The sequence below is a fragment of the Primulina huaijiensis genome, unplaced genomic scaffold (assembly GCF_012295235.1).
Source record: "Primulina huaijiensis isolate GDHJ02 unplaced genomic scaffold, ASM1229523v2 scaffold3245, whole genome shotgun sequence".
In the NCBI taxonomy this organism is placed as follows: Eukaryota; Viridiplantae; Streptophyta; class Magnoliopsida; order Lamiales; family Gesneriaceae; genus Primulina; species Primulina huaijiensis.
In genome coordinates this window covers 205,369-228,439 of record NW_027357612.1, presented here as the reverse complement: position 1 = coordinate 228,439, position 23,071 = coordinate 205,369, and the positions used below count along the sequence as shown (strand labels likewise).

At 35.6% G+C, this 23,071-nt stretch overlaps 5 protein-coding genes and 1 long non-coding RNA gene across 11 annotated transcripts in view; 3 read left to right on the top strand and 3 right to left on the bottom strand.

The window, feature by feature from the left end:
- LOC140968135 (uncharacterized) overlaps positions 1–4,555 on the top strand; it is a 52,798-nt gene extending 48,243 nt beyond the window's left edge. The window contains exons 2-3 of the long non-coding RNA XR_012173709.1: positions 4,072–4,179; positions 4,335–4,555. This is a non-coding gene — a long non-coding RNA (uncharacterized lncRNA). The remainder of the gene's footprint in view (positions 1–4,071; positions 4,180–4,334) is intronic.
- On the top strand, positions 632–2,470 carry LOC140968132 (uncharacterized). The gene is made up of 2 exons (XM_073428991.1): positions 632–1,360; positions 2,187–2,470. Exons 1-2 carry the CDS (start codon positions 695–697, stop codon positions 2,340–2,342), a joined length of 822 nt encoding a protein of 273 aa, XP_073285092.1. The 5' UTR covers positions 632–694; the 3' UTR covers positions 2,343–2,470.
- Positions 4,556–7,438: 2,883 nt separating the features above from the next.
- Positions 7,439–9,633, top strand: LOC140968134 (calmodulin-7-like). The gene is made up of 2 exons (XM_073428993.1): positions 7,439–7,691; positions 9,001–9,633. Exons 1-2 carry the CDS (start codon positions 7,616–7,618, stop codon positions 9,372–9,374), a joined length of 450 nt encoding a protein of 149 aa, XP_073285094.1. The 5' UTR covers positions 7,439–7,615; the 3' UTR covers positions 9,375–9,633.
- Positions 9,634–10,173: 540 nt separating this feature from the next.
- LOC140968166 (ubiquitin-conjugating enzyme E2 22-like) lies at positions 10,174–13,769 on the bottom strand. Of its 6 annotated transcripts, none has more exons than XM_073429033.1 (7): positions 13,527–13,769; positions 12,491–12,653; positions 12,050–12,194; positions 11,900–11,977; positions 11,669–11,781; positions 11,441–11,544; positions 10,174–10,718 (listed from the first exon to the last, which is right to left on the bottom strand). In XM_073429033.1, the coding sequence occupies exons 2-7, from the start codon at positions 12,491–12,493 to the stop codon at positions 10,391–10,393; spliced, it is 771 nt and encodes a 256-aa protein (XP_073285134.1). In that variant the 5' UTR covers positions 12,494–12,653; positions 13,527–13,769; the 3' UTR covers positions 10,174–10,390. The 6 variants fall into 6 exon arrangements, with proteins under 6 accessions (XP_073285134.1, XP_073285133.1, XP_073285137.1 ...); XM_073429032.1 differs by having other exon boundaries at positions 12,491–12,623; XM_073429036.1 differs by lacking the exon at positions 13,527–13,769 and adding an exon at positions 13,328–13,520 and having other exon boundaries at positions 12,491–12,623.
- Positions 13,770–15,319: 1,550 nt separating this feature from the next.
- Positions 15,320–19,920, bottom strand: LOC140968067 (proteasome subunit alpha type-3). Its single transcript, XM_073428910.1, has 9 exons — positions 19,654–19,920; positions 19,463–19,546; positions 18,752–18,825; positions 17,696–17,782; positions 17,529–17,613; positions 17,285–17,331; positions 16,888–16,953; positions 16,274–16,364; positions 15,320–15,518 (listed from the first exon to the last, which is right to left on the bottom strand). The coding sequence occupies exons 1-9, from the start codon at positions 19,795–19,797 to the stop codon at positions 15,447–15,449; spliced, it is 750 nt and encodes a 249-aa protein (XP_073285011.1). The 5' UTR covers positions 19,798–19,920; the 3' UTR covers positions 15,320–15,446.
- A 632-nt stretch (positions 19,921–20,552) lies between these two features.
- LOC140968139 (magnesium-protoporphyrin IX monomethyl ester [oxidative] cyclase, chloroplastic-like) lies at positions 20,553–22,781 on the bottom strand. Its single transcript, XM_073429001.1, has 5 exons — positions 22,258–22,781; positions 21,892–21,956; positions 21,488–21,815; positions 21,299–21,397; positions 20,553–20,982 (listed from the first exon to the last, which is right to left on the bottom strand). Exons 1-5 carry the CDS (start codon positions 22,723–22,725, stop codon positions 20,719–20,721), a joined length of 1,224 nt encoding a protein of 407 aa, XP_073285102.1. The 5' UTR covers positions 22,726–22,781; the 3' UTR covers positions 20,553–20,718.
- Positions 22,782–23,071: the final 290 nt, after the last annotated feature.

Below are 23,071 nucleotides of genomic sequence, written 5' to 3'. Positions count from 1 at the left end.
TTTCTCTTCATTTTACAAAATTGGTTTTTTTGGTTTGGTTTCGATTATTTTTATTAAATAAATTAAATCGAGTAGATCTCAGCTTCAATTTTTTTATTCACTTTTATAAGATTTTTTAAATTTTTGCCCCAAAAATTTGTTAATTTGAATACAAATCAAAATAATCAATTTTAATTCTATTCGATTTGTTTGATGTTTGAATTAAATTAATTTTGCCGGTTATTTTAGGGAAGACTATTATTTATAATTATTATTGTTAATTAAAATTTTTTTAGCTGAGTTGATTTACTACTATTATATTATTAATTTACATACATATGATTTATTATTATTCTTTTTATAAAAATAATAATATTTTACAAAATATAAAAAATAAATAAAATTTTATAATTTATTAGAACCCGGATCCGGGGTTCTATACAATTTTTTTTTAAAAAATGATTTGATATTTTTGGAAATTTATATATTTTTGATATACAACAAAAAACCTTATTATATGACCTACTTCACTGGAACCTGAAATGATTCGAATGGGCCCTAAACATTAGTTAAACCCCTAAAAAGTAAAGCCCATTTCCTAATTTTTCTGGGTTCGATATAAGCCTTTAGTATGGTGTATCAGTAGGGTTTACTGCATTCCACACAAAGAGCGCCTAACGCCTTCTCTCCTTTGCGTAACATTTCATATATCATCATGGCTGACAGAGGTGCGGGAGACCGTGGCGGCTTTGGGCGCGGATTCGGCGGCCGTGGACGTGGTGGCGATAGGGGAGGTCGCGGACGCGGCGGCCGTCGTCCCCGTCGCGAAACAGAGGAGGAGAAATGGGTACCAGTTACGAAGCTAGGACGTCTAGTGAAAGATGGGAAAATTAAGTCCTTGGAGCAGATCTACTTGCATTCGCTTCCAATCAAGGAGTACCAAATCATCGATACTCTTGTTGGACCCTCTCTGAAAGATGAGGTGATGAAAATCATGCCGGTTCAGAAGCAAACCCGCGCTGGTCAGAGAACAAGATTCAAGGCCTTCGTGGTGGTCGGAGATGGTAACGGACACGTCGGTTTGGGGGTGAAGTGCTCAAAAGAGGTGGCTACCGCTATACGTGGGGCCATAATACTGGCTAAGCTATCTGTAATCCCAGTGAGGAGAGGCTACTGGGGAAACAAAATTGGGAAGCCACATACTGTGCCGTGTAAGGTTACGGGTAAATGTGGGTCTGTTACTGTGCGTATGGTCCCTGCACCTCGTGGGGCTGGAATTGTTGCAGCTCGGGTGCCGAAGAAGGTGCTACAGTTTGCGGGTATTGATGATGTGTTCACTTCCTCTCGTGGATCTACCAAAACCCTCGGAAACTTTGTCAAGGTTTAACTTTTATTCTAGCTATATGTAGTTTATCTATCTTTGTTATATTATTTGCGTTTGGATTCTAATCGAATTTTTGATAAAAATGACATTTGCGATCTGAAATGTGTTGCTTTTACACGAGGTATATATCATCATGTTGCATGCCTTTCTTGGTAAAAGTATAAATATTTTTGTTTTCATTAGTATTAGTTTTTTCAAAACATGTACAAGTTATTGCCTCTCCGTACAAGAGAAAAACAATGTACTCATATTTAGTATCTAATGCGTTTGCTTCCTTCTCAACTAAAATTCTGGGTCCCCTTGGTTTGGGCTTTCCATTTCCAATGCAATGGATGTCTTGATTTTTGTCTGTTTATCTATGGTTTATGTTACTTGTATGAATGTGGATAAAATGAAGCATTCCCTGGTTTTTATAATAGATCGATTTATTGGCTGTGTTGGGCTTTTGAAAACAATATTACGCGCTGGATCCAAGATTATATGTGCTGATTATCTTTGCATTCCGTTTACCTGCCAGGCCCATGATCATTTAAATCTTTCCCGGTTCTTAGAGTCTTTTTTGACAGAATATATGTCACGTGTGTTGAAATGAAGCATAAGAGTTGCATATTGCCAAGGATCAATAGGCACTTGCTAGTTGCGACTAGAGTGTTATTAAACCTCTCAAGGGATGTGCTGAATATGATAATCCTTAAATGTTTCTAACTCAATACGCATCCGATATGTGAATGTCTCTTGAATTTGCAGAGCAATTTATGTGATTAACCTCAATATGCATTCGATGATTTGGTTTTTAATTGATTGATTCAAACCTCCTCTGCAGGCAACTTTTGACTGTCTGCTGAAGACATATGGGTTTTTAACTCCAGATTTTTGGAGGGAGACTAGATTCACGAAATCACCTTTCCAAGAGTATACTGATTTGTTGGCAAAGCCCACCTCCAAGATTGTCCATCTTGTAGAGGATGCTGAGGCCTAAGCTTTTGAGGACTGAGTCGGATTTGAGTTTCGTTTAAATTTTGTTGCTTTCCAGTGTTGGAGATGTGAACTTCTTTTTGCCTTGGTGAAATTTGCTTGTTTTATATAAAATGGTGGACATTCAAATAATCAGATTTGCTGCTGGAATGTTAATTGTTTCTTTTTCATCCGAATAACGTAGCAGGGTGTGGTTTCAGTGGGGGTTTTTGGACATGTATTGCAGGTCGTTTAGCGCATCTTTTTTTTTTAATGTTAAAACGTGGTAAATTAGTCAAAGTTACAGAAAATATCAGAAATAAATAAATTTGATAGAGTATTAAGATCGATAATATCCTAAAGAAAGTTTATAAAATGAATGAAAATTATAAATTTCAACTTTATAAATATAAAAAATAATTTGGACTATAAAATGTTAACTTTAAATGTTTTAAAAAATATGTTAGTTTGTAAAAGCAACGGACAAAGTTAATTACGTATATGGTTATTGAAAGTGAGAGAAAAAAAAAACAAAAAAAAAGGGCATTACGTTTACTAACATGAGCCAACAGGAAACCCAAGCAGCCTCCGACTGCAAATACTCGCTTGTCACTTGGCAGCATCTCCACAGAACATGGCTTCTGAGAAAGAACATGGCTTCTGAGAAAGAGGCTGTTCTGAAGCCATGTTCTTGCGACTGTCTCCTCCGATTCTCTCACTATGTTTTTATCCAACATCTTCCTTTTTGTATAAATCTGCGTCATATACTCATATATGTATTGTAAATTTTTTTGGGTGATTGATGGTAAAATGCAGATTTGACAAGATTATCAACAAAGAAATACCAGTGATGCAATTCAAGAACACAATTACGTTTTTGGCTCTTTATAATTGGTTCTTTGAGCCATGTGATAAATGGCTTAGTAGTAGTTTCTTGAGGATCAAGTGAATTTTTTGACAGATTATTCAAACTAATACCGCAATGATACCAGGAACATCAATACTCCATGTTGGAAAATTATGTTTTGTTGAACTAGTGGTGTTTGAAAGATTTTATATTCATCCCGTCGTTTAATGAGCTTATCGACATTTATATATACTTGGTCTAAACCCTGAATTGCAGTTCTTGTTATCCAACAATAATTAGCTACCATCGATGGCCAGAGTTTTATTGACACATGGTGTATGGTTGAGCTCTGGCTTCTTTTCAACAAAAAATACTTAAGATGAGCTATGTGGTAAATTTTCTGAAAATATTTGACAGTGTATGGATGTAAATTTAAAAAGATTAGCTGGGATATCTGGGATAGGAGCAATAATTGTTCTTATTGTCTGTTAATGTGGCTCAATGATTGAAACATTTTATATGATTTAAAATATTTGAGTTGGATTGAGTCATCGGATGTACCTTATGAATCTAGCAGTTGACAGTTGGTCGCACAATAACAAAATAATGTTGGATATTATGAAACTTGTTCTTTTTGAGAAAACAGAAAGAACAAGGTCAGATTGGTTAGTAATTTGGTCTTTAAACAGTTTTTCAAATTTGAAGTAATATGTTGATCACTTGATGAAATTTTGAAACAAACATCAGCACCATAAGAACACCCCACCCACCTTATAGTTAAATAATAACATCTGTAGTGTATCTCAGTAAGCCCATCTTAATTTTTGCTTCCTGATTTATAAGTATTTCTGTGCTGCCATACCGCACTATCGAGGGCTCTAATTTGCTGTTATGCATTCTCAAAGAGTTAAAATTTTCTTTGCAGGTTCTTGCATTCAAGGACATAGCTCCCCAAGCTCCCACACACATACTGCTTATTCCTGAAGTAAGGGCTGGTTTAACTGGAATTTCCAAGGTATTTTCTGCTACTGCCTTTGTATGATTATCTCTGTCATGTGGATTGGAATAAAATGTATTTGACTCAAGAACTTGAAATCTGCCCTTTCGAAGCTTTAAAGATTGGGCATGTTTCCCGTGTTTTTATACCATTGTGGTTTATATGTTCCATAGGCTGAGGAGAAGCATTGTGAGATTCTTGGCCGACTTCTATACACTGCAAAGCTTGTTGCTAAACAAGAAGGGCTTGAAGATGGATTCAGGCTCGTGATCAACAACGGCTCGAATGGACGTATGATCGACATCTATACGGTGTTACATTAAATCTGTTCATGTTATTTGAGTTGTTGAAGGTGGTTTTACTAGCCCACAACTTTTATATATGAGCTTGCATTTTTACTTAGAAAATATAGAGTTTTACTACTTCCATTTTGCTCATCTCCCTACGGTTTTGAATATATATCAAATTCTTTTTTTCTAGCTTTTGGAAGAATTGAAACTTCTCTTTATTTGACCCGATTTACATGATAATTAAGGTATTTTATGCAATAAAGTAGCTCACATCTCGATTGATCCCAAACTAATCCTTTTTGTGGTCCTTGGAAATTAAGGAAATGTGATTTCACTTGAAGAAGTTGGCATGTTTTTCATTGTTCAAAAGAATCATCCTATAATATGCTTTCATAGATATTGTCGGGGTATAACTTTAATGTATTTTAAAGAGGTGAAACAAATCATCGTGGTTAAAACCTCGACCGATCCATCTGAGACGGTGTTTATGACAATGGTAATCTTGTTTATCGAAAATACAATAAGATTTTTAACTAATCATACAAGTTTTGATATCGAAATGGTGAAGAAGAAGACGCGAAAGATCCAAAAGACTTGTGGGATCGTTGGTACTCGAGCAAGAAGATTGCTTGAAAGCAAGCACTGGAGGACATCATTCAATATGCGTACCCAAAGGAAACCAATTTGTGCAAGGAAAAACTTATGCCCTTCCTTGCAAGAAGAGTACTCATATTTATATAAACTGTCATAAGCATGAAAATTCAAATATATAAAAAACGCCCAAAAAACTTCTCACAACCACAAAGTTGAAACTAAGATTGCCACGAATCTGCTAAAACATGATGGAAAAGGCAAGGAAAATGGCTCTTCTTGTGGGGTGTAACTATCCTAACACCCCATATGAGTTGCGTGGATGCCACAATGATGCTTTGGCCATGCACGAGGTACTCCTCAACCGTTTTGGGTTCGACCCAGTTAGGAATTATTAGTTAATCGATAAGCCTGGTAGCTCAACCACGCCCACCGGTGCCAACATCAAGAAAGCACTATGCCTTCTATACAGATCAGATCATCGTCCTATCTACGCTGTTGGGTTGTTCTGAATCATTCACAGAAGAAAAGACTCCATATAATGCTAACATAAGATGAGCGAAAAACACTATAGACCTTTCCAAACTTTGAAATCAGAAGCTGAGCTATTATAATTTATAACATTATCCTGGCATCCCATGAAGAATGTGCATTGTGTTGTGTCGATGTTCACCAAAGCATGTGCAGTGCCGCTAGGACTCGTGGCAATAGCAACTTCATTCGCATCAATGGTCACCTCAGAGTATCCCCTTGAGACCGCATTGTTTTCCAGCTGCATGATTTGAATAAGTTTCACCGAGTTACAAACTTGTCAGCAAGAAATCAGTGGAAAATTGGATGCAAATATTTTTTTCAACTTAATTTATTCTAGAGCAAGATAGGAACATATATGGTTATTTAAAGTACATATGTCTCTAGCAGCTTAGGTACAAGATGAACTGTGCGCCTTGTTGAAACAATACTGAGGCATACGTTCTAGAATCTAGATATTTACAGAAAATTCTATAGTATAGCATGTGAAATGTGTTCAACAAACTACCAAACGACAATTAAAACAAACATTAATTAGTGAAGTAGCAAATTCTATTGTATATCACAAAAAGCGCTTAAGAAGCACCAAATGAATGGTGTTCACAGTCTATGCTCATGCTTCAGTAAAGTGTTCTGCCCAGTGCCAGGGAGTGTGCCTCTCAGTTTTTAATAACTATAGGAAGCGATGCCTCTCACAGTCCAAAACAAATTAAGTAGAAGAAATTTGAACTCTGATCTAGATATCACAATTGACTTACAACCTAACATAATCTTGAAAGGCCCTTATCTCAATACACAACATCCAAATCAGAAATCATACACATCTCTTCCAATTTGGAAATCATTTACAACTCTTCCAAAACAAATGGACATGATGCATTTTCAGGAGAGAAGGGATCAGGGTAAGCAGAGATTTGTTTTGCACATTGCGATAAATCCAAACTTATACTCCATTTGTAGAGAGAAAGTTTTAGGGCGACATGCATCATTTAACATTGGACACATTCATATAATTTACATCTTATCTAGTAGGCCCAATGAATAAGTAACGCAGAAAAACAAACTCTGAGGTGCATAAAAAAATGTAGCTTTTAAAGACAAAAAGGGAAACAAAAAACATAGAGGTCAGCTGGAGAAAACCTGGAACAGCAGCATCTAACGCAATCGAAACAGGGTTAATCACCATCCACGCTTGTCCTTCTTAACAATATAAGAAAAAGAAGATAACTTCACAATATTGGCACCATAATCCTTAAAACAACCCCCATTTTTCTCATTCACAGTCACCCCATTTCCCGCATACGAAGATTGGTGTAAAGAACTGGCAGAACGGTGCTGGATTCTGAAGAAACCTCAAAAACATTAGATTTTTTGAACTATTTTTTATCGGATTTTTTTTTAGTCTTTTCACTTCCTTCCTAACTATATAACACAAACTTTGTATAAAAAAATTTTGTCTCATTTTTTAAATTTATATAACATCATTGGTGTTTGGAATTAATTTTAAGAAAAATTACAATTTTTATAATGTTTGATTTTAACATTATATGTTATTAAATTTCATTTTTAATATGTTACAGTTGTATATTTTGTAACTTCGGTTATTTTTTAAGTAAAAATTTGGACAATAATCGATTTATGAGTTTAAAAAAAATCGATTTATTCATTATTTTTTAAAACAAAGTTCTAATAATTTAAATTTTTATTAGAAAAGTTCTAAATTATATTTTGAGAAATGAAAGTAGGGGCAAAGCGGGAAGATCGTAGCTACAGAAAAGTCCGAGCCAATCACGTCCGGACACAACGGGATATCATTATTGTCGTCAAAAAGTTTAAATTTTTATGCAACGCAAACAAGAAAATTAGCGGATGTTAATTTAATGTACTAAATTTATCTCTGCCACTCAATAATCGGCGTCTTCTGTATCTGATATATATAACGCTGATAACTGGTAAACCAGAGGCCCCATCTCATCGCTCTTTTCATTCATTTCTTCAATTCCACAAAGCAATCAGAATCCAAGAAATTTTGAGTTGAAGGAATGGCGGATCAGTTGTCGGATGACCAGATCTCTGAGTTCAAGGAGGCCTTCAGTCTTTTTGACAAGGATGGAGATGGTTCGACCATTCTTCTCTTCAATTTTTTATTGAGAAATTTCTTCCATATGCTTATGTTTGTGTGAAAAAGCTGGGATTTTGTGTGGATTTGGTCTTTTCTTTATGTGGGTTTTGTGTTTTATGGCAGATATTTTTTTTTGTTTTGAATTAAATTATCCCTGATCTGGAAACGTAGTTGCGGTCACCGTGGTCATCTTTTGGTGTTTATCTGTCAAGAAAAAAATCTTGGTATTTGTTGTTCATCAAAGATGGTTGAAAGAGATTGAAAAAGTTATTTAATGAGAAGTTAGTTCCTATCATCACGTTTTCAAATTCACTGGAAAAGAGATTGAAAAGGCGATGATAGGAACTAATAAGTAATCCTTTCAATTGAAAACAAATCTAGTTGGGTCAATTTTCAGGGAAAAAAAAAGAAAGTAAATGCCATCTTTGATGTACATGCCCTCGAGTATCATCTTTTTACAACTCAATTTGCCGATTTGGGGTGAAAAGAAAGAAATAAATGCATTGTCTGTGGCAAAAAGAGCAGCAATTCATGTCTTCCATCAGTGAGGAACATGTTAGCATAACAAGTGATACCATCGTAAGTCATGTTGACATATTTTTTCCCATTTTCAGCTTATTGGTTTTCCCTTGGTATCCTAAGCGATATCACAATGGGGTAACTATAACTACAATAAAACCTTGATACTGTTTTAATTCTTGTAGCTCTCATCGAGGTTGCTCAACCCGAAATTGAAAAGGCCCTCAATCATAAGACCGGATCTTGTGTACTTGTCTTAATTTCATGACAATCACTTTGCCTTTGGAACTCATTTTGTCAATCTTATCTATTCTACTATACATGGTTATGAGAGACTTGAGACGCAATCAGATGTATGGGTATAAAAAGGGGCAAATACTTGGTAATTACTAGTGAAAATGAATTCCTAAGATTCTGGATTTGATATTCGATTTCTTATCTCTATATATAAGGGGCACCTTGAAAATGACTTGAGGCGCACCTAATTTAGGGTTTCACAGTTAAGACATGCTTGTCTCCTTATCTCGAGTCCCAAGGAGTAAGTCTCACTGATCCTTGAATATAGACGGTTGGCTTGTGGGTTTTTAACATCTACAAACTATATGTACTAATTTGTGTTTGATTTATTTGTCATCTGTTTCAATTATGTATTTGGTTTCAAAAGATTTGAAGTGACTGAATTATCACCATCTCTTTGGATGTGTTTTCACTCAGATTACAGGGATGTCGATCCCGGTTTTTCTTACTCTTGTAGTTATTTAAATAAATAGTCAAAACCATGTGCAGGTTGCATCACAACCAAGGAGCTCGGTACTGTGATGAGATCTTTGGGACAGAATCCAACCGAAGCTGAGCTCCAGGACATGATCAACGAGGTGGATGCTGATGGTAATGGAACCATAGACTTTCCTGAGTTCTTGAATCTCATGGCAAGGAAAATGAAGGACACAGACTCTGAGGAGGAATTGAAAGAGGCTTTCCGTGTCTTTGACAAAGACCAAAATGGTTTCATATCTGCTGCTGAACTTCGCCACGTAATGACAAATCTTGGCGAGAAGCTGACTGATGAAGAAGTGGATGAGATGATCCGGGAGGCGGATGTTGATGGGGACGGACAGATCAACTACGAAGAGTTTGTTAAGGTTATGATGGCCAAGTAATGTTCCTACCTCCAAAAATTACATGAAATTATGAACTTGAAGTTGGACAAATTTATCTCGGAGAAGGATGAACAGAGGGTGGAACTGGTGTTCATGAGTTGCTAGTTTCCTTTTTTCATCATCTCTTTTTTTGGTATTGAAGTTTTTGAAAAAATTAATGGCTTCTTGTGATGGTATCCGACGACTTCTATGGAAATATTCGAAGTACCGTGTTGAACTTGTTAAGAAATCGCTATTGGTGTATAATTTTTACATCTTACCGGCATGTGCACTAGCGACCCAAGGGACTCGATGCGAGATTGTAAAATTCAACCTGGCCATAGAATTGGAAGATTACAAAATTTTAATAAAAAATTTTGGAACCACAAAACTGGAATTAATAATATTCCTTAGTTAATAAATAAATTGATTTTTTTATTCAAGTCTATGTTAAATTCTTAATAAATGAATTGTTAAAAAAATTCAACTAATCAAGTTATCCACTTAATTAATCGTTATTATTTTGATTCAATTTGTTTTAATGAAAAAATCGATCGGCTTGATTTGCTTGAAAAATGAAAGTGGTCATTGTTTAGTTTACACAAGCCGACCGAAAGGTCGCCCCGAACTTTTAATTGAATTATCTAAAATATGGTTAATTCAACCTTATCAGTTGCCTATCATGTTTGACTAAGTTTCTTTTTTACGTGAGGTATAGGACATTGCCCTTTCATGTAATGCAACGAGAAATTCAATATGTGACCGATTTTTTTTTTTTAAAAAAAGAATTTCAAGCTGTCATTTTTACTTGGAAGTTGCCTCAGTACGAATCAAATCGGTAACTTTCGTTTTACTAAACCAACTGTTCCACCACAAGCCTAATTGATTGGCACAGCACTTAGAAACGTCCTCCACTATTAGCAAGAATATCATAATGCATATGAGAAGCAAGAGTGCAACAGCCACAACTCCAACTTTAATATGACGTGAAAAAGGCAAAGATATCAGAAATGTAACATGGTTTATCCGATGGATCTTTATAATCTCTTCAGGCTTTTCTTTCTAGCATCCATCTTCTTTTTGTCTGCGGGAACTTTAGTCAGTCCAGATTCTTTCTTTTGTGTCGATGTAGCCGACCCACTAACTCCTGTCTCAGTCGATGAAGTAACTGATTGCTGATCTTGACCATTTTCAGGTTTTGGGGCCAGTGGTGAAGGTTGTTCAGTAAATGATGTGGCATTCTTGTGGTCGACACTCTTTACTGAAGAATTTGTTTGGTCTACGTTTATGGTGGCGGCGGACTCGGATATAGTTCCAGTTTTGAACTTAGGCTTTGGCTTGAGAGCATGAATTTCCGTGATAACTCTGTTGATTTTAAATAAGTCGGATAAGGAAAAGAATAACACACAAACCGTGAGTGTGATTGATCACAACTGTAACAACCAACGACAATCCCAAATTGTATGTGGAAAAAGAGTTGAAATATCTACAAAGTCACAAAATGGATTCTTCAAGCAATAGTGGCTACAAACCAGCCACTAGAGGAGTTCATTGTGTTAGAATCTTGCCTAAGGTGCTTGTGAAAGAGCTCAGGCCGACAACTCTATGCATGAATTATAATCTTCAATAAAGTTAGAGAAAGTGTCATTTTAAGGATGACGGCAAGAGGATTTATCACTTTCGATACACATCCAAGTCTTGGTTTTCCACACAAGTCCATAGTCCATTACACGGTGAATAGAAAATCTCAAATATGTTAGTTATTTTGAACACTTCTGTTAATCACAAATCAGTAATACGATGAATCAACAATGTATGGGGAAAGACTGGGGAAATCTGTAACTATCATTTTTGAACCATCTTTAATTTGAAGTAGGCAAATTACCCCAAAAGAAATGCTCTACTTTTTCTAGGCTTGTTCCTTTAATTTAGCTGGAAAAGAGGGTCTTTGCATAACATTTTACTTGGCAAGTCTAAATTTTGACTTTTATTTCGTTATCATGAGAGTGCAGCACAACCAGATGCGTGGTTCATGATAAAAATACAAGTCTTTAAATAAGGCAGTCTAGCATGGTGTCACGACTTACCTCGCATGTTTAGCATACTCATCATAATTCTCACGCAGCATCTTGCCAGCCTGATCGTTCAGAGCTGATTCTGGAAATGGTTCAATCAATAAGCATCTGATAACCTATCAAATAAAAATAATATGAGATAGGAAAAAAATTAAAATTGTACTGAACATTGATTAAAAAAAATCTCTAAATAGGCAAAATACCAACTTTATAAGGGATCACAAAATTGACTGAACTTACAATTAAAACATGGCGTAAGCCAAGATTTGGGTTCCAGTCTTTCTTCAGAGCATTGACACATATTTCACCATTAGTTGCAATATTAGGATGAAAAATATTGGTCATAAAGTAGCCTGGAACGTACAGCCAAGAGAGAAGAAAAAGTAAATCAAAATGGTAGTATATACAGTATGTTTTCTGATCCGTGACTGATAAGAATGGAATTTGTATTCAGCATAAACGAAGACAAACCTTTTGGAGGAGAATGTGGGAAATCATGAGACAGAATCAACTTCATTCGAAAAACTCCATTTTCATATGGAGTCCCAGCTGCACGATTACACAGTCACAAAAAGGAAATGACTTACTGAAGTGCAAGAGGATAATGGCAAAGAAACGTACCTGGGCCCTCAATGTCAGCGAAGATAATTGAAAAGTTATCGTCATTCACACCTACTTTAATTCCTTCTGGGGGAGTTTCATCAAGGTTCTTCAATTCCTTTGCTAGTTGTTTTATGACGTTCGGGGGAAGATTCTCATTAGTTGCCTAAACAATATAAACACAACAATTATGGAGTTTCATTCTAAATGCAAAATTCACGGTACAGTAAGAAAGACAAAAATCTCTCGCTCCCTCTCATTCTTATTTGGAAATGGGACGCAGGGATGCAAAGCGTAAATGATATGAAATTATTTACTTAACCAAGCATAAATTAAAAATATCCACTACTCCTTGCTAACCAAACACAAAGTAAATAGTTTCAAATTCAGTATCTTTTTTTTACCACAATATATTCTTTTACTAGACATTCTATATCCACAAGAAAGGGTGGATAACGTTACCATAGCAGGCTGTGTCAGAGCAAAAGTTCACTCTTAACTTTTGTGGAAAGATAAAGATCCCTTAGCAACTGCTTTGAAGAACTACTGGGCGTTAAAATTTTCCAGAAAGATAATCAGGACACAAGGCGAGATCCTGCATATCAACAGCATCAGCATTCCAGTTCTATTTACACATAGTTTTGCACTTGAAGAATGAGATGAATAAGTTATATACAGTCAACCAGCCATTTAAAGCACATGATAGCTTCAAACACAAACTTGATGCGCTATTTGTGTATTTTTCAGGAAACTAATTCACTAGCAAATCACCTGATGAAACATAGGCAAAGAAAGCTCACAAAAACAGATTAGTATATGGTGAAGAGCAAATCAATCAAACCACGGTATCTGCCAAATTCAATGGAAAAATGTCTACCTATCTTCCCATAAAAATCAAAATAGAGTGATTCAAGACCTAAAGCAAAGAAACACAAGAACCAAGGGGGTGATTCTTAAAAGTTCGATGTCAAACCATCATAAAAGAATTTGGCTTTCGAATCAAGCCTTTCCATATCACCTCGTAGGTACCACCAATTTCCCCCCTTGCAACCAACATAACTTTTAGTTCTTTTTTCCTTGGTCTCGTGAATAGAATCGCATTATAATACCATAATAATAATTAAAAAAATCTGATCTTTCTTCTAGAGAAAATCACAACATGAAATTCAGACATATTAGCCTAACAAGAAAGTAAAGTACTTTCCAAAAAAAAAAGAAGCGTTGAAAGGGCCATACTTTGCGGATCAGAATCAAATGAAGCAAAGTATAACCCTGCGAGTGGATAACTCGAGAACTCACCATAATGGTATAATCTCTAACAAATAACCCAAAAGGGCATAAACAAAACAAATTTATTTCAAGAAAAGACAAGAAAACCTCTCCAAAAACATATCCGGGAAACACAATTGCTCGCATATGAGATAAAATCCAATCTATCCCAAAATCACTAACAAAATGTAGTATGAAGAACCATATAAACTCATATGAAGAACATCACCTGCGGAGCAAGTGGGTGTCGAGGGAATGCAATGCAGAAATGCGGGTCGGTTCTTGGCTTTCGCTTTCTCCGAGATTACAGATAAGATATGGACAACGCAATAGACCGCAAACAGATTTGAGAGCGATCCCCTCCTCCTGCAAATAATTGACGAGTGGATTTTAACATGCACCACAAGGGAGAAAGAGAGAAAAAGGCTGCGATTTTGGGACGGAAACGTTGAATACAGTGTAGATCTGTATTTAAGTTGTAACGTTACAATGTAGATCTGACACTTTAAAATTGGTTTTTAAATGTTTCTCAAAATTTTTTAAAATATATTTAATTTGTTACAAGTTTCATGCGAAATTTGTTCTTGAAAGGATGCTTTTTAGTTTAGACATGGATGTTTGGTTTCGTGTTTGGATCGATTTAGATTTGAGTTTGTATTTGAATGAATAATTTGAATTGATTTCATGTTAATATGGACGTCGAAAATCATCCACAACAAATTTAATTAAAAAATTAACTAAAAATCTAAATTTTATTAACAAGTTGTAATGAATTTTTTTATTATAAATTTGAAATCTTTAACATCAAAATCATAAAAGTATATTATTGATCACGAATAATGAAATAAAATTGAACAAAAACTATTGTAACATAATTAGACTTTATGCATAACAATTAATATACCTAAAACTCACACTTTATATAAAAATTAAAGTAAAAATTTGTGTGAGAAAGTCTCTCGGATCGTATTTTGTGATACAAATATCTTATTTGTGTTATCCATGAAAAAATATTAATTTTTATGCTAAGAGTATTATTTTTTATTGTGAATATCGTTATGGTTGACCCGTCTCACAGATAAAGATTCGTGAGACCGTTTCACAATATATCTATTCAAAAATTAAATGTACAGGTACACATTGTGTGTCAAGAGATGGTATTAAAAAAAATGCTGTGGGATCTATTAATAATGGGGTTTTTTTTTGGAAATTTATCCGATTAATTGGAAAGCCATTCGTCAAATTGATTAAATAAACATGTTTTTTTACATTATTATTCACTTGTTAAATAATGAAGGGGGCCGGGGGGAGAGCAACTTGTTGGCAGATGAGACAGATGGCATTTAAAGCCGTGAGAATGTGACACTTCGATGCTGTATTGCAATCAATGACTGAATTCAATGTCTAGTTTTCTTTGAATTTTTCACTATTGAGTTTCAATTATTGGATTTTATCAACTTTAAATGATATTGATATTGTATTGAATGTACTCAAAACTTCATTTGATTATTGTACGAGATTTTCATGAATCAAATTCATTTCACATCGTTATCTGTATATCAAATTAATTATCATACAATTATTTAAAAATTTATGTTGATGGGCTCCATTTTATAAATAAAATATTATTATTTTGTATATAAAATAGAGTACAGACAACACACATTATAACAGATGCAATATTTGTCATCTTTGAAAACATATTTTCAAAAGCACCAAAAACATCAGGAAATGCACCCAGATAGCCTCCGATAATTGTCCCGTCATGAGTTGTTAAGATAGAAATTGAATAATAAATATGAAAATAAAATGAACTATGATTATTTTTTCCCCTAATTAAACGATTTAAAGAACTTTGAAAGATTTATCTATACTCTCCGCGGGATCCACGAAATAAGACGTACTTTCTACGGTTATATACTTCTTTTTTCAACTGCAGCTCATTTCATACACTAAACAATGTATCAGGCATCCTACTCAATCGAATTCTCATGACAAGAAATTGGTAGAAACAAACTGAAATTTGAAAAATGGGGCCTCGAGTATAAATTGATCTCTGAAATGCAAGAACAGTGTTCAAAGGTTCCAAATTCAAGTTTATGAAGATTTTTCATGGCACAGTACAAGAAACATCTATTTTAAGAGACACCTAATCAGCATCCATTTCCTCAAGTGCGGCTTTGGCTGCTGTCTTGGCTTCTTCTAACAGGTCGTCTGGAACCTGATTAATCAAAATGACGAAGGGATATCATCCACCATTTCAAATAAAAATGAAGATTAAACATCAAGGAACTGATATTTCAAGTCAGGGAGGGGGGTGAGACATGCCGAGGAAAAACAGCACAGTGAAATGAGAGACTGAATGTGCATTCTAAATACTATCTACAATGTCATTTGAGGACAGATGGGGGTGTCAATCCAGGGATCTAGGAGAGGAGAGCGAATCACGAGTGAGATCACAATTCAATGGATTTTAGTGGGCGTAATATGCAGTGTTACAAAAATTACAGGTAAAAATTTCAAAACAAATTCATCTAAAGAGGAGCCGATTGCCCCCTTGCCACTCCACTAGATTTTTCCAATCAAGAGTCTTTACTTAGAGCCAGTCCAGCCATAAACTCCCCCCAATGCATGATTTTAACAGTAGGCATACATGTTTTCCAAAAAAAAAAAAACAATAGGCATACTAGACACTAAACATTTTCCATTCAATTTTGTATCCTAATATGAAGTTTCTCAACAAATTTTGACTGACTGATCCTCAACTAACCAAATCCATACGTGGAGCTTTAAAGCTTAACAGCATTTTTGCTGAGCAACTAGATACTTTTAGTCTAGAGTTCCTAATTTGGATTTCATTCACTTCACTGACACCGATAAAATATCTAAAAATTTAACAGCGTTTTAAAATTATGGCCAGAAGTGTCTTAAGCAACAAATGAGTTTGCATTAGATCTCTATACGTTCAATGTTCACCTTTTGATGCAGGCGGTTTGATTCGTCACATACCCAGCTCATTTCCAACTCAAATGCTTTGTCCTTTGCTTCATCGTGTACTCCATAAATACTGCTTATGAAAAAGGAAGCACATCAAAATATGAAAGATGGGACCTTATAATTGATAGAGAGAAAAATGAAGAAAATCGAAAAACAATATTATTTTGCACATGCTATCAGTCTGAAACTAAGACGTGACAATTTACAGCTCAGTAAAAAAAACAAAATAAGTGGATGTAAATTTCATGGTAGTACCGTGAAGATGCTTGAATTGCTAAATAAAAACCATGAAGTCCTTATCAAAATCGAAACATCCAGCGTTAACAGAAACTAAAATCCATATGTATCACACAAGAATGAAACTATGATGATACAATTAGTACAATACCACATTCCATAATCCCCAAAAAATTGTAAAATTTTTTTAAAGCGGTGATCATAAACACAAAAACCAAATTTGTATCCATTTGACAGATATTCAGGAACAATTCAGACTACAAAACCAATCTAACAAGGTTAATAGCCAATATAAAATGACACGCAAAATAAATACATAATGTAAATCCACACATAATTTAGAAGATAAAACTCACATCTTGGCCACCTCAATAATGCCTTGCCGACATGTCATTTCTGAAAGCTTTAATTTTTCGATTTCCCTATCAACACAACATGATACCTCAGAAGTTTCAGATAATCAAAGTTCACCGTATGCAAAGATATGTAAATAAAATAAAGATGCCTTGGCAAAAGAATAAGCCTGTTTCATGAAAGAAAGATTATAGGTTATTTTGGTGGTCAATTATAAAAAGAAAAAACATCAACCAAGGAGGCTTCAACCCTAGAATCCAAACAAAGCCAATGTCATTTACCACATAAAGAAATTCATTACTTACCGATGATCAATATAATAACCAAACAAAATACAGGGAAAAAATGAAAATGCCCATTATATTTTTCCAGGATAAATAAAGTTTTTGCAGCACTCACGTTTTTGCAGCCTGCCTGCCCTTTCCAATCGCAGCACCAAAGTATCTCTGCATCAAAAAGAATATGCACATGATAGAGAGACACATAAGAACCAAAATATTACAAATTTAATACGAGGATACATGGTATTCATTAATATTAATAGACAAAAGAACATGGAAACCATAACATAGGTATAAATTTATAAGACTGGATTATTGAATGATATAACCATAATTTCCAATTAATGCAAGAAACGACTAACATAGGAAACTCCAGAAGGTTCAACCAAGTACAACTGCGGTCCATCTCTATCATAACCTCCCAAAATTACTCCACATCCAAAGGGCCTGCAAAATTCAATGATTGGGTTCACGTGCAGAAAACAGACCACTGGAAGAGACGCGTGTGAAAAGAGATGCAAAAGCAAACCTGAGCCACCAATACAGCGTGCACAGATGCACATAACTAGCAACACGTTCTGCGAGTTCTTTCACAGGAATTTGATCACCATACACACTGAAAATAAAAGTATATAATAGCATAAAAAAGATGCCCAATGAATTCAATGGGCATTCAATGTCAACAACAGACATTTATACTGAGCAAAAATTAGTCATGAACTGCATGTTGATAAATCATCGGAAAATCCAAAAATTTCTGAAATTCACCAGGCAACGATAGCAAAAACTGCTGGAGTACTGCAAATTTTATTCGATGATTGTCTGTATATGGTTAATCTCAGCCTTCAGCAAGCTGCTGCTCTTGGTGATATGTCAAGTGTAATTTTACATTCTTATTTAGATCAAAATAACTAGAACAGGATCCAATGGCCGAAAGGAAAACTGTTGTGGCTGATTTATGTTGTTTAAGCTCCTTCGTTTAAGTGAAGTTTGTAATTTGTTACTCTTCAACTAGATTTAACCAGTAAATATTATTTTCATACATTGATTTTCCAAAGCCAAACATGAACCCAAGGTTTCCATTTGCTCCCCATCCTCCATCCAGAACGCTCAACTCCAGACCAATGTTTCAGATTATCCGATATCTATGGAGGCCCACCCCAACATTTGAAAAATCCAAATCTTCTGATGCCATACATCAAATTCCTAATCTCATTTGCGTTCTTCTGCATCAAAACCAAAGGCAACCAACCCACACTATGGATTACAAAAGTCCAACTAATAAAGCACGACTGAGATATATCCACATAACAGGTGTCCATAAGCATCCTTCAAGTAAATGAATCCGAAAGCTTAAGGATCAGTTCTAGTCTCCTCAACTCGACAAGAAACATGGCCATGCATATATTGGACACTGTAGGAACACTCACAGAACAGGAGTAAAGAAGGGGGAAGTATGGAGTGAGATTAGTTGTGCAATGATATGCAGGCATATAAGTTAATACCGTCGAAACTCCCTGTCATATTTTGAGTGCAACAGTGCGAGAACAACGAAGATAATCAGACAAGACATGTAAAAGCATACCTCTCATAATTAGCTGCTTCAGATTTTGCCCGTGTCACAATTTGCCTGCCATCTGCAGCCAGTCCAGCAACAGCCTGCAAATGGAAGAGCATTAGCAAAGACACAATAAGAACTTAAACTATAAAATTGTTTCCATGAATCTGCTAAACTTAAATATGCATATAGATATATACATGTATGTATATAAGAATCCTTCTCATTGTTTGTTCTAGCAAACACCAAGTCTTCTTGTTCAAGGACTCAAAGACGAATGAAGTCATCGATCTCAAACTAAGTTCAAATTCTCTTTCACTTCAACTTTTTATGAGTAAAACATAAAAGAAGGTTTCCAATCTTGGAAGGTACATGTTAAAAACTGGAAGATACTTGTAGAAACGAGCACTTTTTATCAAACTTTCAAGAAGAAGAAGGGCAAGCTTTTAATTTGGTTATTATAAAAGAAAATTACATTCTAAGTGAATCAGTTCTAGACAATCTTATTTCATGTTGACAATTCTTTTAACGGGTGCCGAAATCTAGACTGATTGGAAATGCACCAGTCGACTTCTTCAGTGCTAATACCAACTCTTATGTACCCGATAACTCTCTGCATAATAATGCACAATCAAAGTAACCCAAATTACCAAATGTAGGATTGAATCTGAAATGCCCCAAAACAAATAAAAAATGCACAAGCATTTGCTAAGAAAGTAAAGAGTAATGGACGGATACCATGCCAGAGTGGCGGTGAACCGCATGGATCCTTCGATTAGACCCTGGCAACATCATCTTCGAAGCAATCAGCTTCTCCACTCCCTGTCATAATATAATTTTTGTCAACAAATCAGTAAAATTCCGAATAAATAGACAAAAACTCCAAGCACCACAGAAAATAATCAAGCTTGAAACTTGCTCGCACATACCATAACCACGCCGTCTTTGCATCTGATGGCAACGACAGTGCCGCTGTTGTCAACGGCTTTGGCTGCGTACTCGATCTGGAAAACGCGGCCGTCGGGCGAGAACGTAGTCACCGAAAGATCGTATCCTGTGCCTATGCTGCTCATATTGCCTTCTTTACTTCTTCTACTGCCGATTTAAGCCCTCTCTGTTTGGTTTGCCTTTAGGGGTTTTTGGTTTCTTGTAGAGAGTTTGCTTTGGTGACAAGACAGACTACCGAGCAGGGATTACAATGGGTCGGGTACAATTGCACGGACTCAGATCCGTTTTATTTGGATTGGGTTTGTGATATGCTAAATGGGTGTTGCTGGTTTTTTTAAACCGGATTGATTTATTTCATTCATATCTTATTATTTCATTTCATTCAAATGTATCAATCATGACCTAAGAGTTTCTAACCCGTTTAGTTTTGTTATAAGAAAAAAAAATAAATTCGAATTTTTGTCACATACTAATTGAAAACAATATATTAGAAATTATTATAAATATAATTTTCTAACGTAATAATAAGACTTGGTTTGGGTTGAATTTAAAATGGGTCGAGATCCGTATAATTTTTTCAAATTCAAAAACAGGTCGGATCACAAATCCAACACGGCCCGATTTTTTTTAAGTTGGTGACAAAATATCCGTATATAGAACTTCAGTTTCTAAATTTAGTAATTTTTTTCTCTTTGTTTTCAATCCTTAAATTGTTGTTAAGGAACTCTTGGAAAATTTGTAACTAAAACTTTATTTTTTTAAACCATTTTTGAACAAGTGTGAAAAAACAAAACAACGAAGACCCGATTTTTTTAAAATAATTTAAAGGAAACACCATGCCACCTCTCAAAGTAAGTAANTATATATTTTGACAAGCCAATTTGAAATCGAGTACACTTGGTACAAGTAAATCATTCTAAAATTTTAGCGGGGCTGCCAAGGAATGTTGATTTTCACACAACATTGTCTCGATTTCATAAAATTGTTTGTACAATGAAAATGAAATAATCCCTCAACTGAAATTCGGACTCCCTTGGAAAAACAAGCTAGTAAACAAGCTGCGGTTCAAATTCTGCGAAGTCCACTGAACCAGATTCAACAGGTTTCATCAGGTAAGCAGCGAGCAACTCGGAAGCCAGAGCAGCAACAAGGGGAATCCTCTTCAAGTTCTTCACTAATGGAATATCATCACCCTCGCCTATTGCCAGTATTCGCTCGTTGATCTCCACCATCCGGTCCAACTTCTTCTTGAATTCTGGATTCTCAACGTCCAACACGGCCGGGAAAATCCTCGCACTCGTACGGTTTGTCTGCACAAAGAATCGGGGTTTGATTAAAAAAAAAGATAGCGAAAGAGCCATCGAAAGTGTAAGCATGCCGAGTCATCTGTCCACCCTTTTCGGCATGAAACATGTTTTCACCATTTTACAATACGGAGACCGATAATAGCCAAGTTGGCTATAACACTAATTTAAACACGATTGAATCTTTCTACCCTTCAGGTCTATAATTGCCAAGAATACAATAACAATAAGTAAGGTGGAATTGAGTTTGTCTACCCTCTTGAATGTGGAAATTGAGGTTTACCAAGAAAATGAAAGCCACTTATTTAGACGGAACAGTCACCTCAATGATCACATGCATATCAAATTCTTTTGTGTTGAGGCCAATGCCCTCATAGAAATCTGTTCTTTGACAGTCGTTGAGATACATTGTCACATAGACCTGCAATATCATTTGAAACGAGATTAAACATCTACACCGAAAGGCTTCAAGATACGACTAAAAGTAGACATATTGATAAAACTCTCATACCGAAAGACAGAAGAAACGTGACCACAACTTTGCCTTCCAGTCATTGAGGAACTGAGGCTGTGCCTTCATCAGTGCAGAGAAGAAATCGCCATGACGATTCTCATCCTGGCACCAGTTCTCGAAGTACTTGAAAATGGGGTAGCACTGGTACTCGGGGTTTTCCTTGAGATGTCTATATATAGTAATGTATCTCCAATATCCAATCTTTTCAGACAAATAGGTAGCATAGAAAATGAACTTAGGCTTGAAAAAGGTGTATTTTCTGGCTTTAGTTAGGAATCCCAAGTCCAAAGCCAAATTGAAGTCAGACAGACCTTTGTTTAAAAACCTATTCAAGAAAATTCGAAATTGTTGCATCAAACGGATTAGACTAGATAGCATTGAATCTAAAAGTTCTAACGTACCCTGCATGCCGGGCTTCATCCCTTGACATTAGAGAGAAAATCTCAGCTACAATTGGATTGGTTTTCTGCACAAGGAACCGAAACTTAAGTGGAGCCCAAACGAATTTTTAAGCGTTACTGATGCGTTTACGCATATAGGTAGTTTCCTACCTCATACGGCTCATCAATTCTTTTGGATGTACACGTTTTTGTGTGTTTTTATGAATAAAGTATGTGAATAAACATGGCTATATATTCATGTAGAAGCACATACCCAGACACACACAAACCTGAAAACCTCAGAAGCCCACAAACCAACCACCAAACAAAATTCAGGAAAAAAATTGAGGGAAAAAAAGAAAAAGGAAGAAGTACAAAGCCTTGTACCTTGAGCCTCCTTCCAAGTTCCTTGTATAGAAGAAAACCAGAGAACTCAGCAGTGCAAGACCTCTCCAAGAACTCCACAAATATTTGCCTCAATGGTCCCTGAATCTTATCAGCAGCTTCCTTAAACTCCTTATTCCTCACGAAATGTGTCTGGTTAAAATCAGTCTTGAACTCCTGTAGCAAAGCCTCGAACTCATCCATGTTTAGATTCTTGTTGATTTCAGTGTTGAAAAGCTGCTCCATTTCATCAAAATCTGTGGTGTAAAATCTTGGGGTCAGAAGGGACTCCTTTATCTCGGTTTGCTTCCCGCTTTTATTCTTCATGGCCGCTGTTGAAGACGGGGAATTGGTCGAATATGACATTTTTATGGTGACGAACCTTGTGTTTGGAAGTCTTGGGTTCCCAATTCTTGGCATGGTGGCGCTGAATTTTGTAATGGGTTTCACTAAGGCCATTTCTGCTGCCATTTTTTGAGAAATTTCTCTGAACAATGTAGGGAGATGAAGCTTGAAAGAAGTGATTTGCAGGAAATGTGGATTATATAATCCGGGATGGAATTTAATCTCATCCAATAAAATCTACGAGGGAAGTGGGAACATGACACGTGGTGTGATGTGATTGGCTTGCTCGATTACATTAAGGGAGTTTGAGTTTGTGGTATTACGGGGTTTGAGTTGTGGTTTCACGCCAATTGGAAAAGAATTCTTGTGGGCTGTATTTGTCCAACTAATAATTTCTTGGAAAATGGAAAAAAAAAACCCAAGATTTCTCTTAAACCCACACCCCAAGATTCCATATGGTATTCGAAAAGCA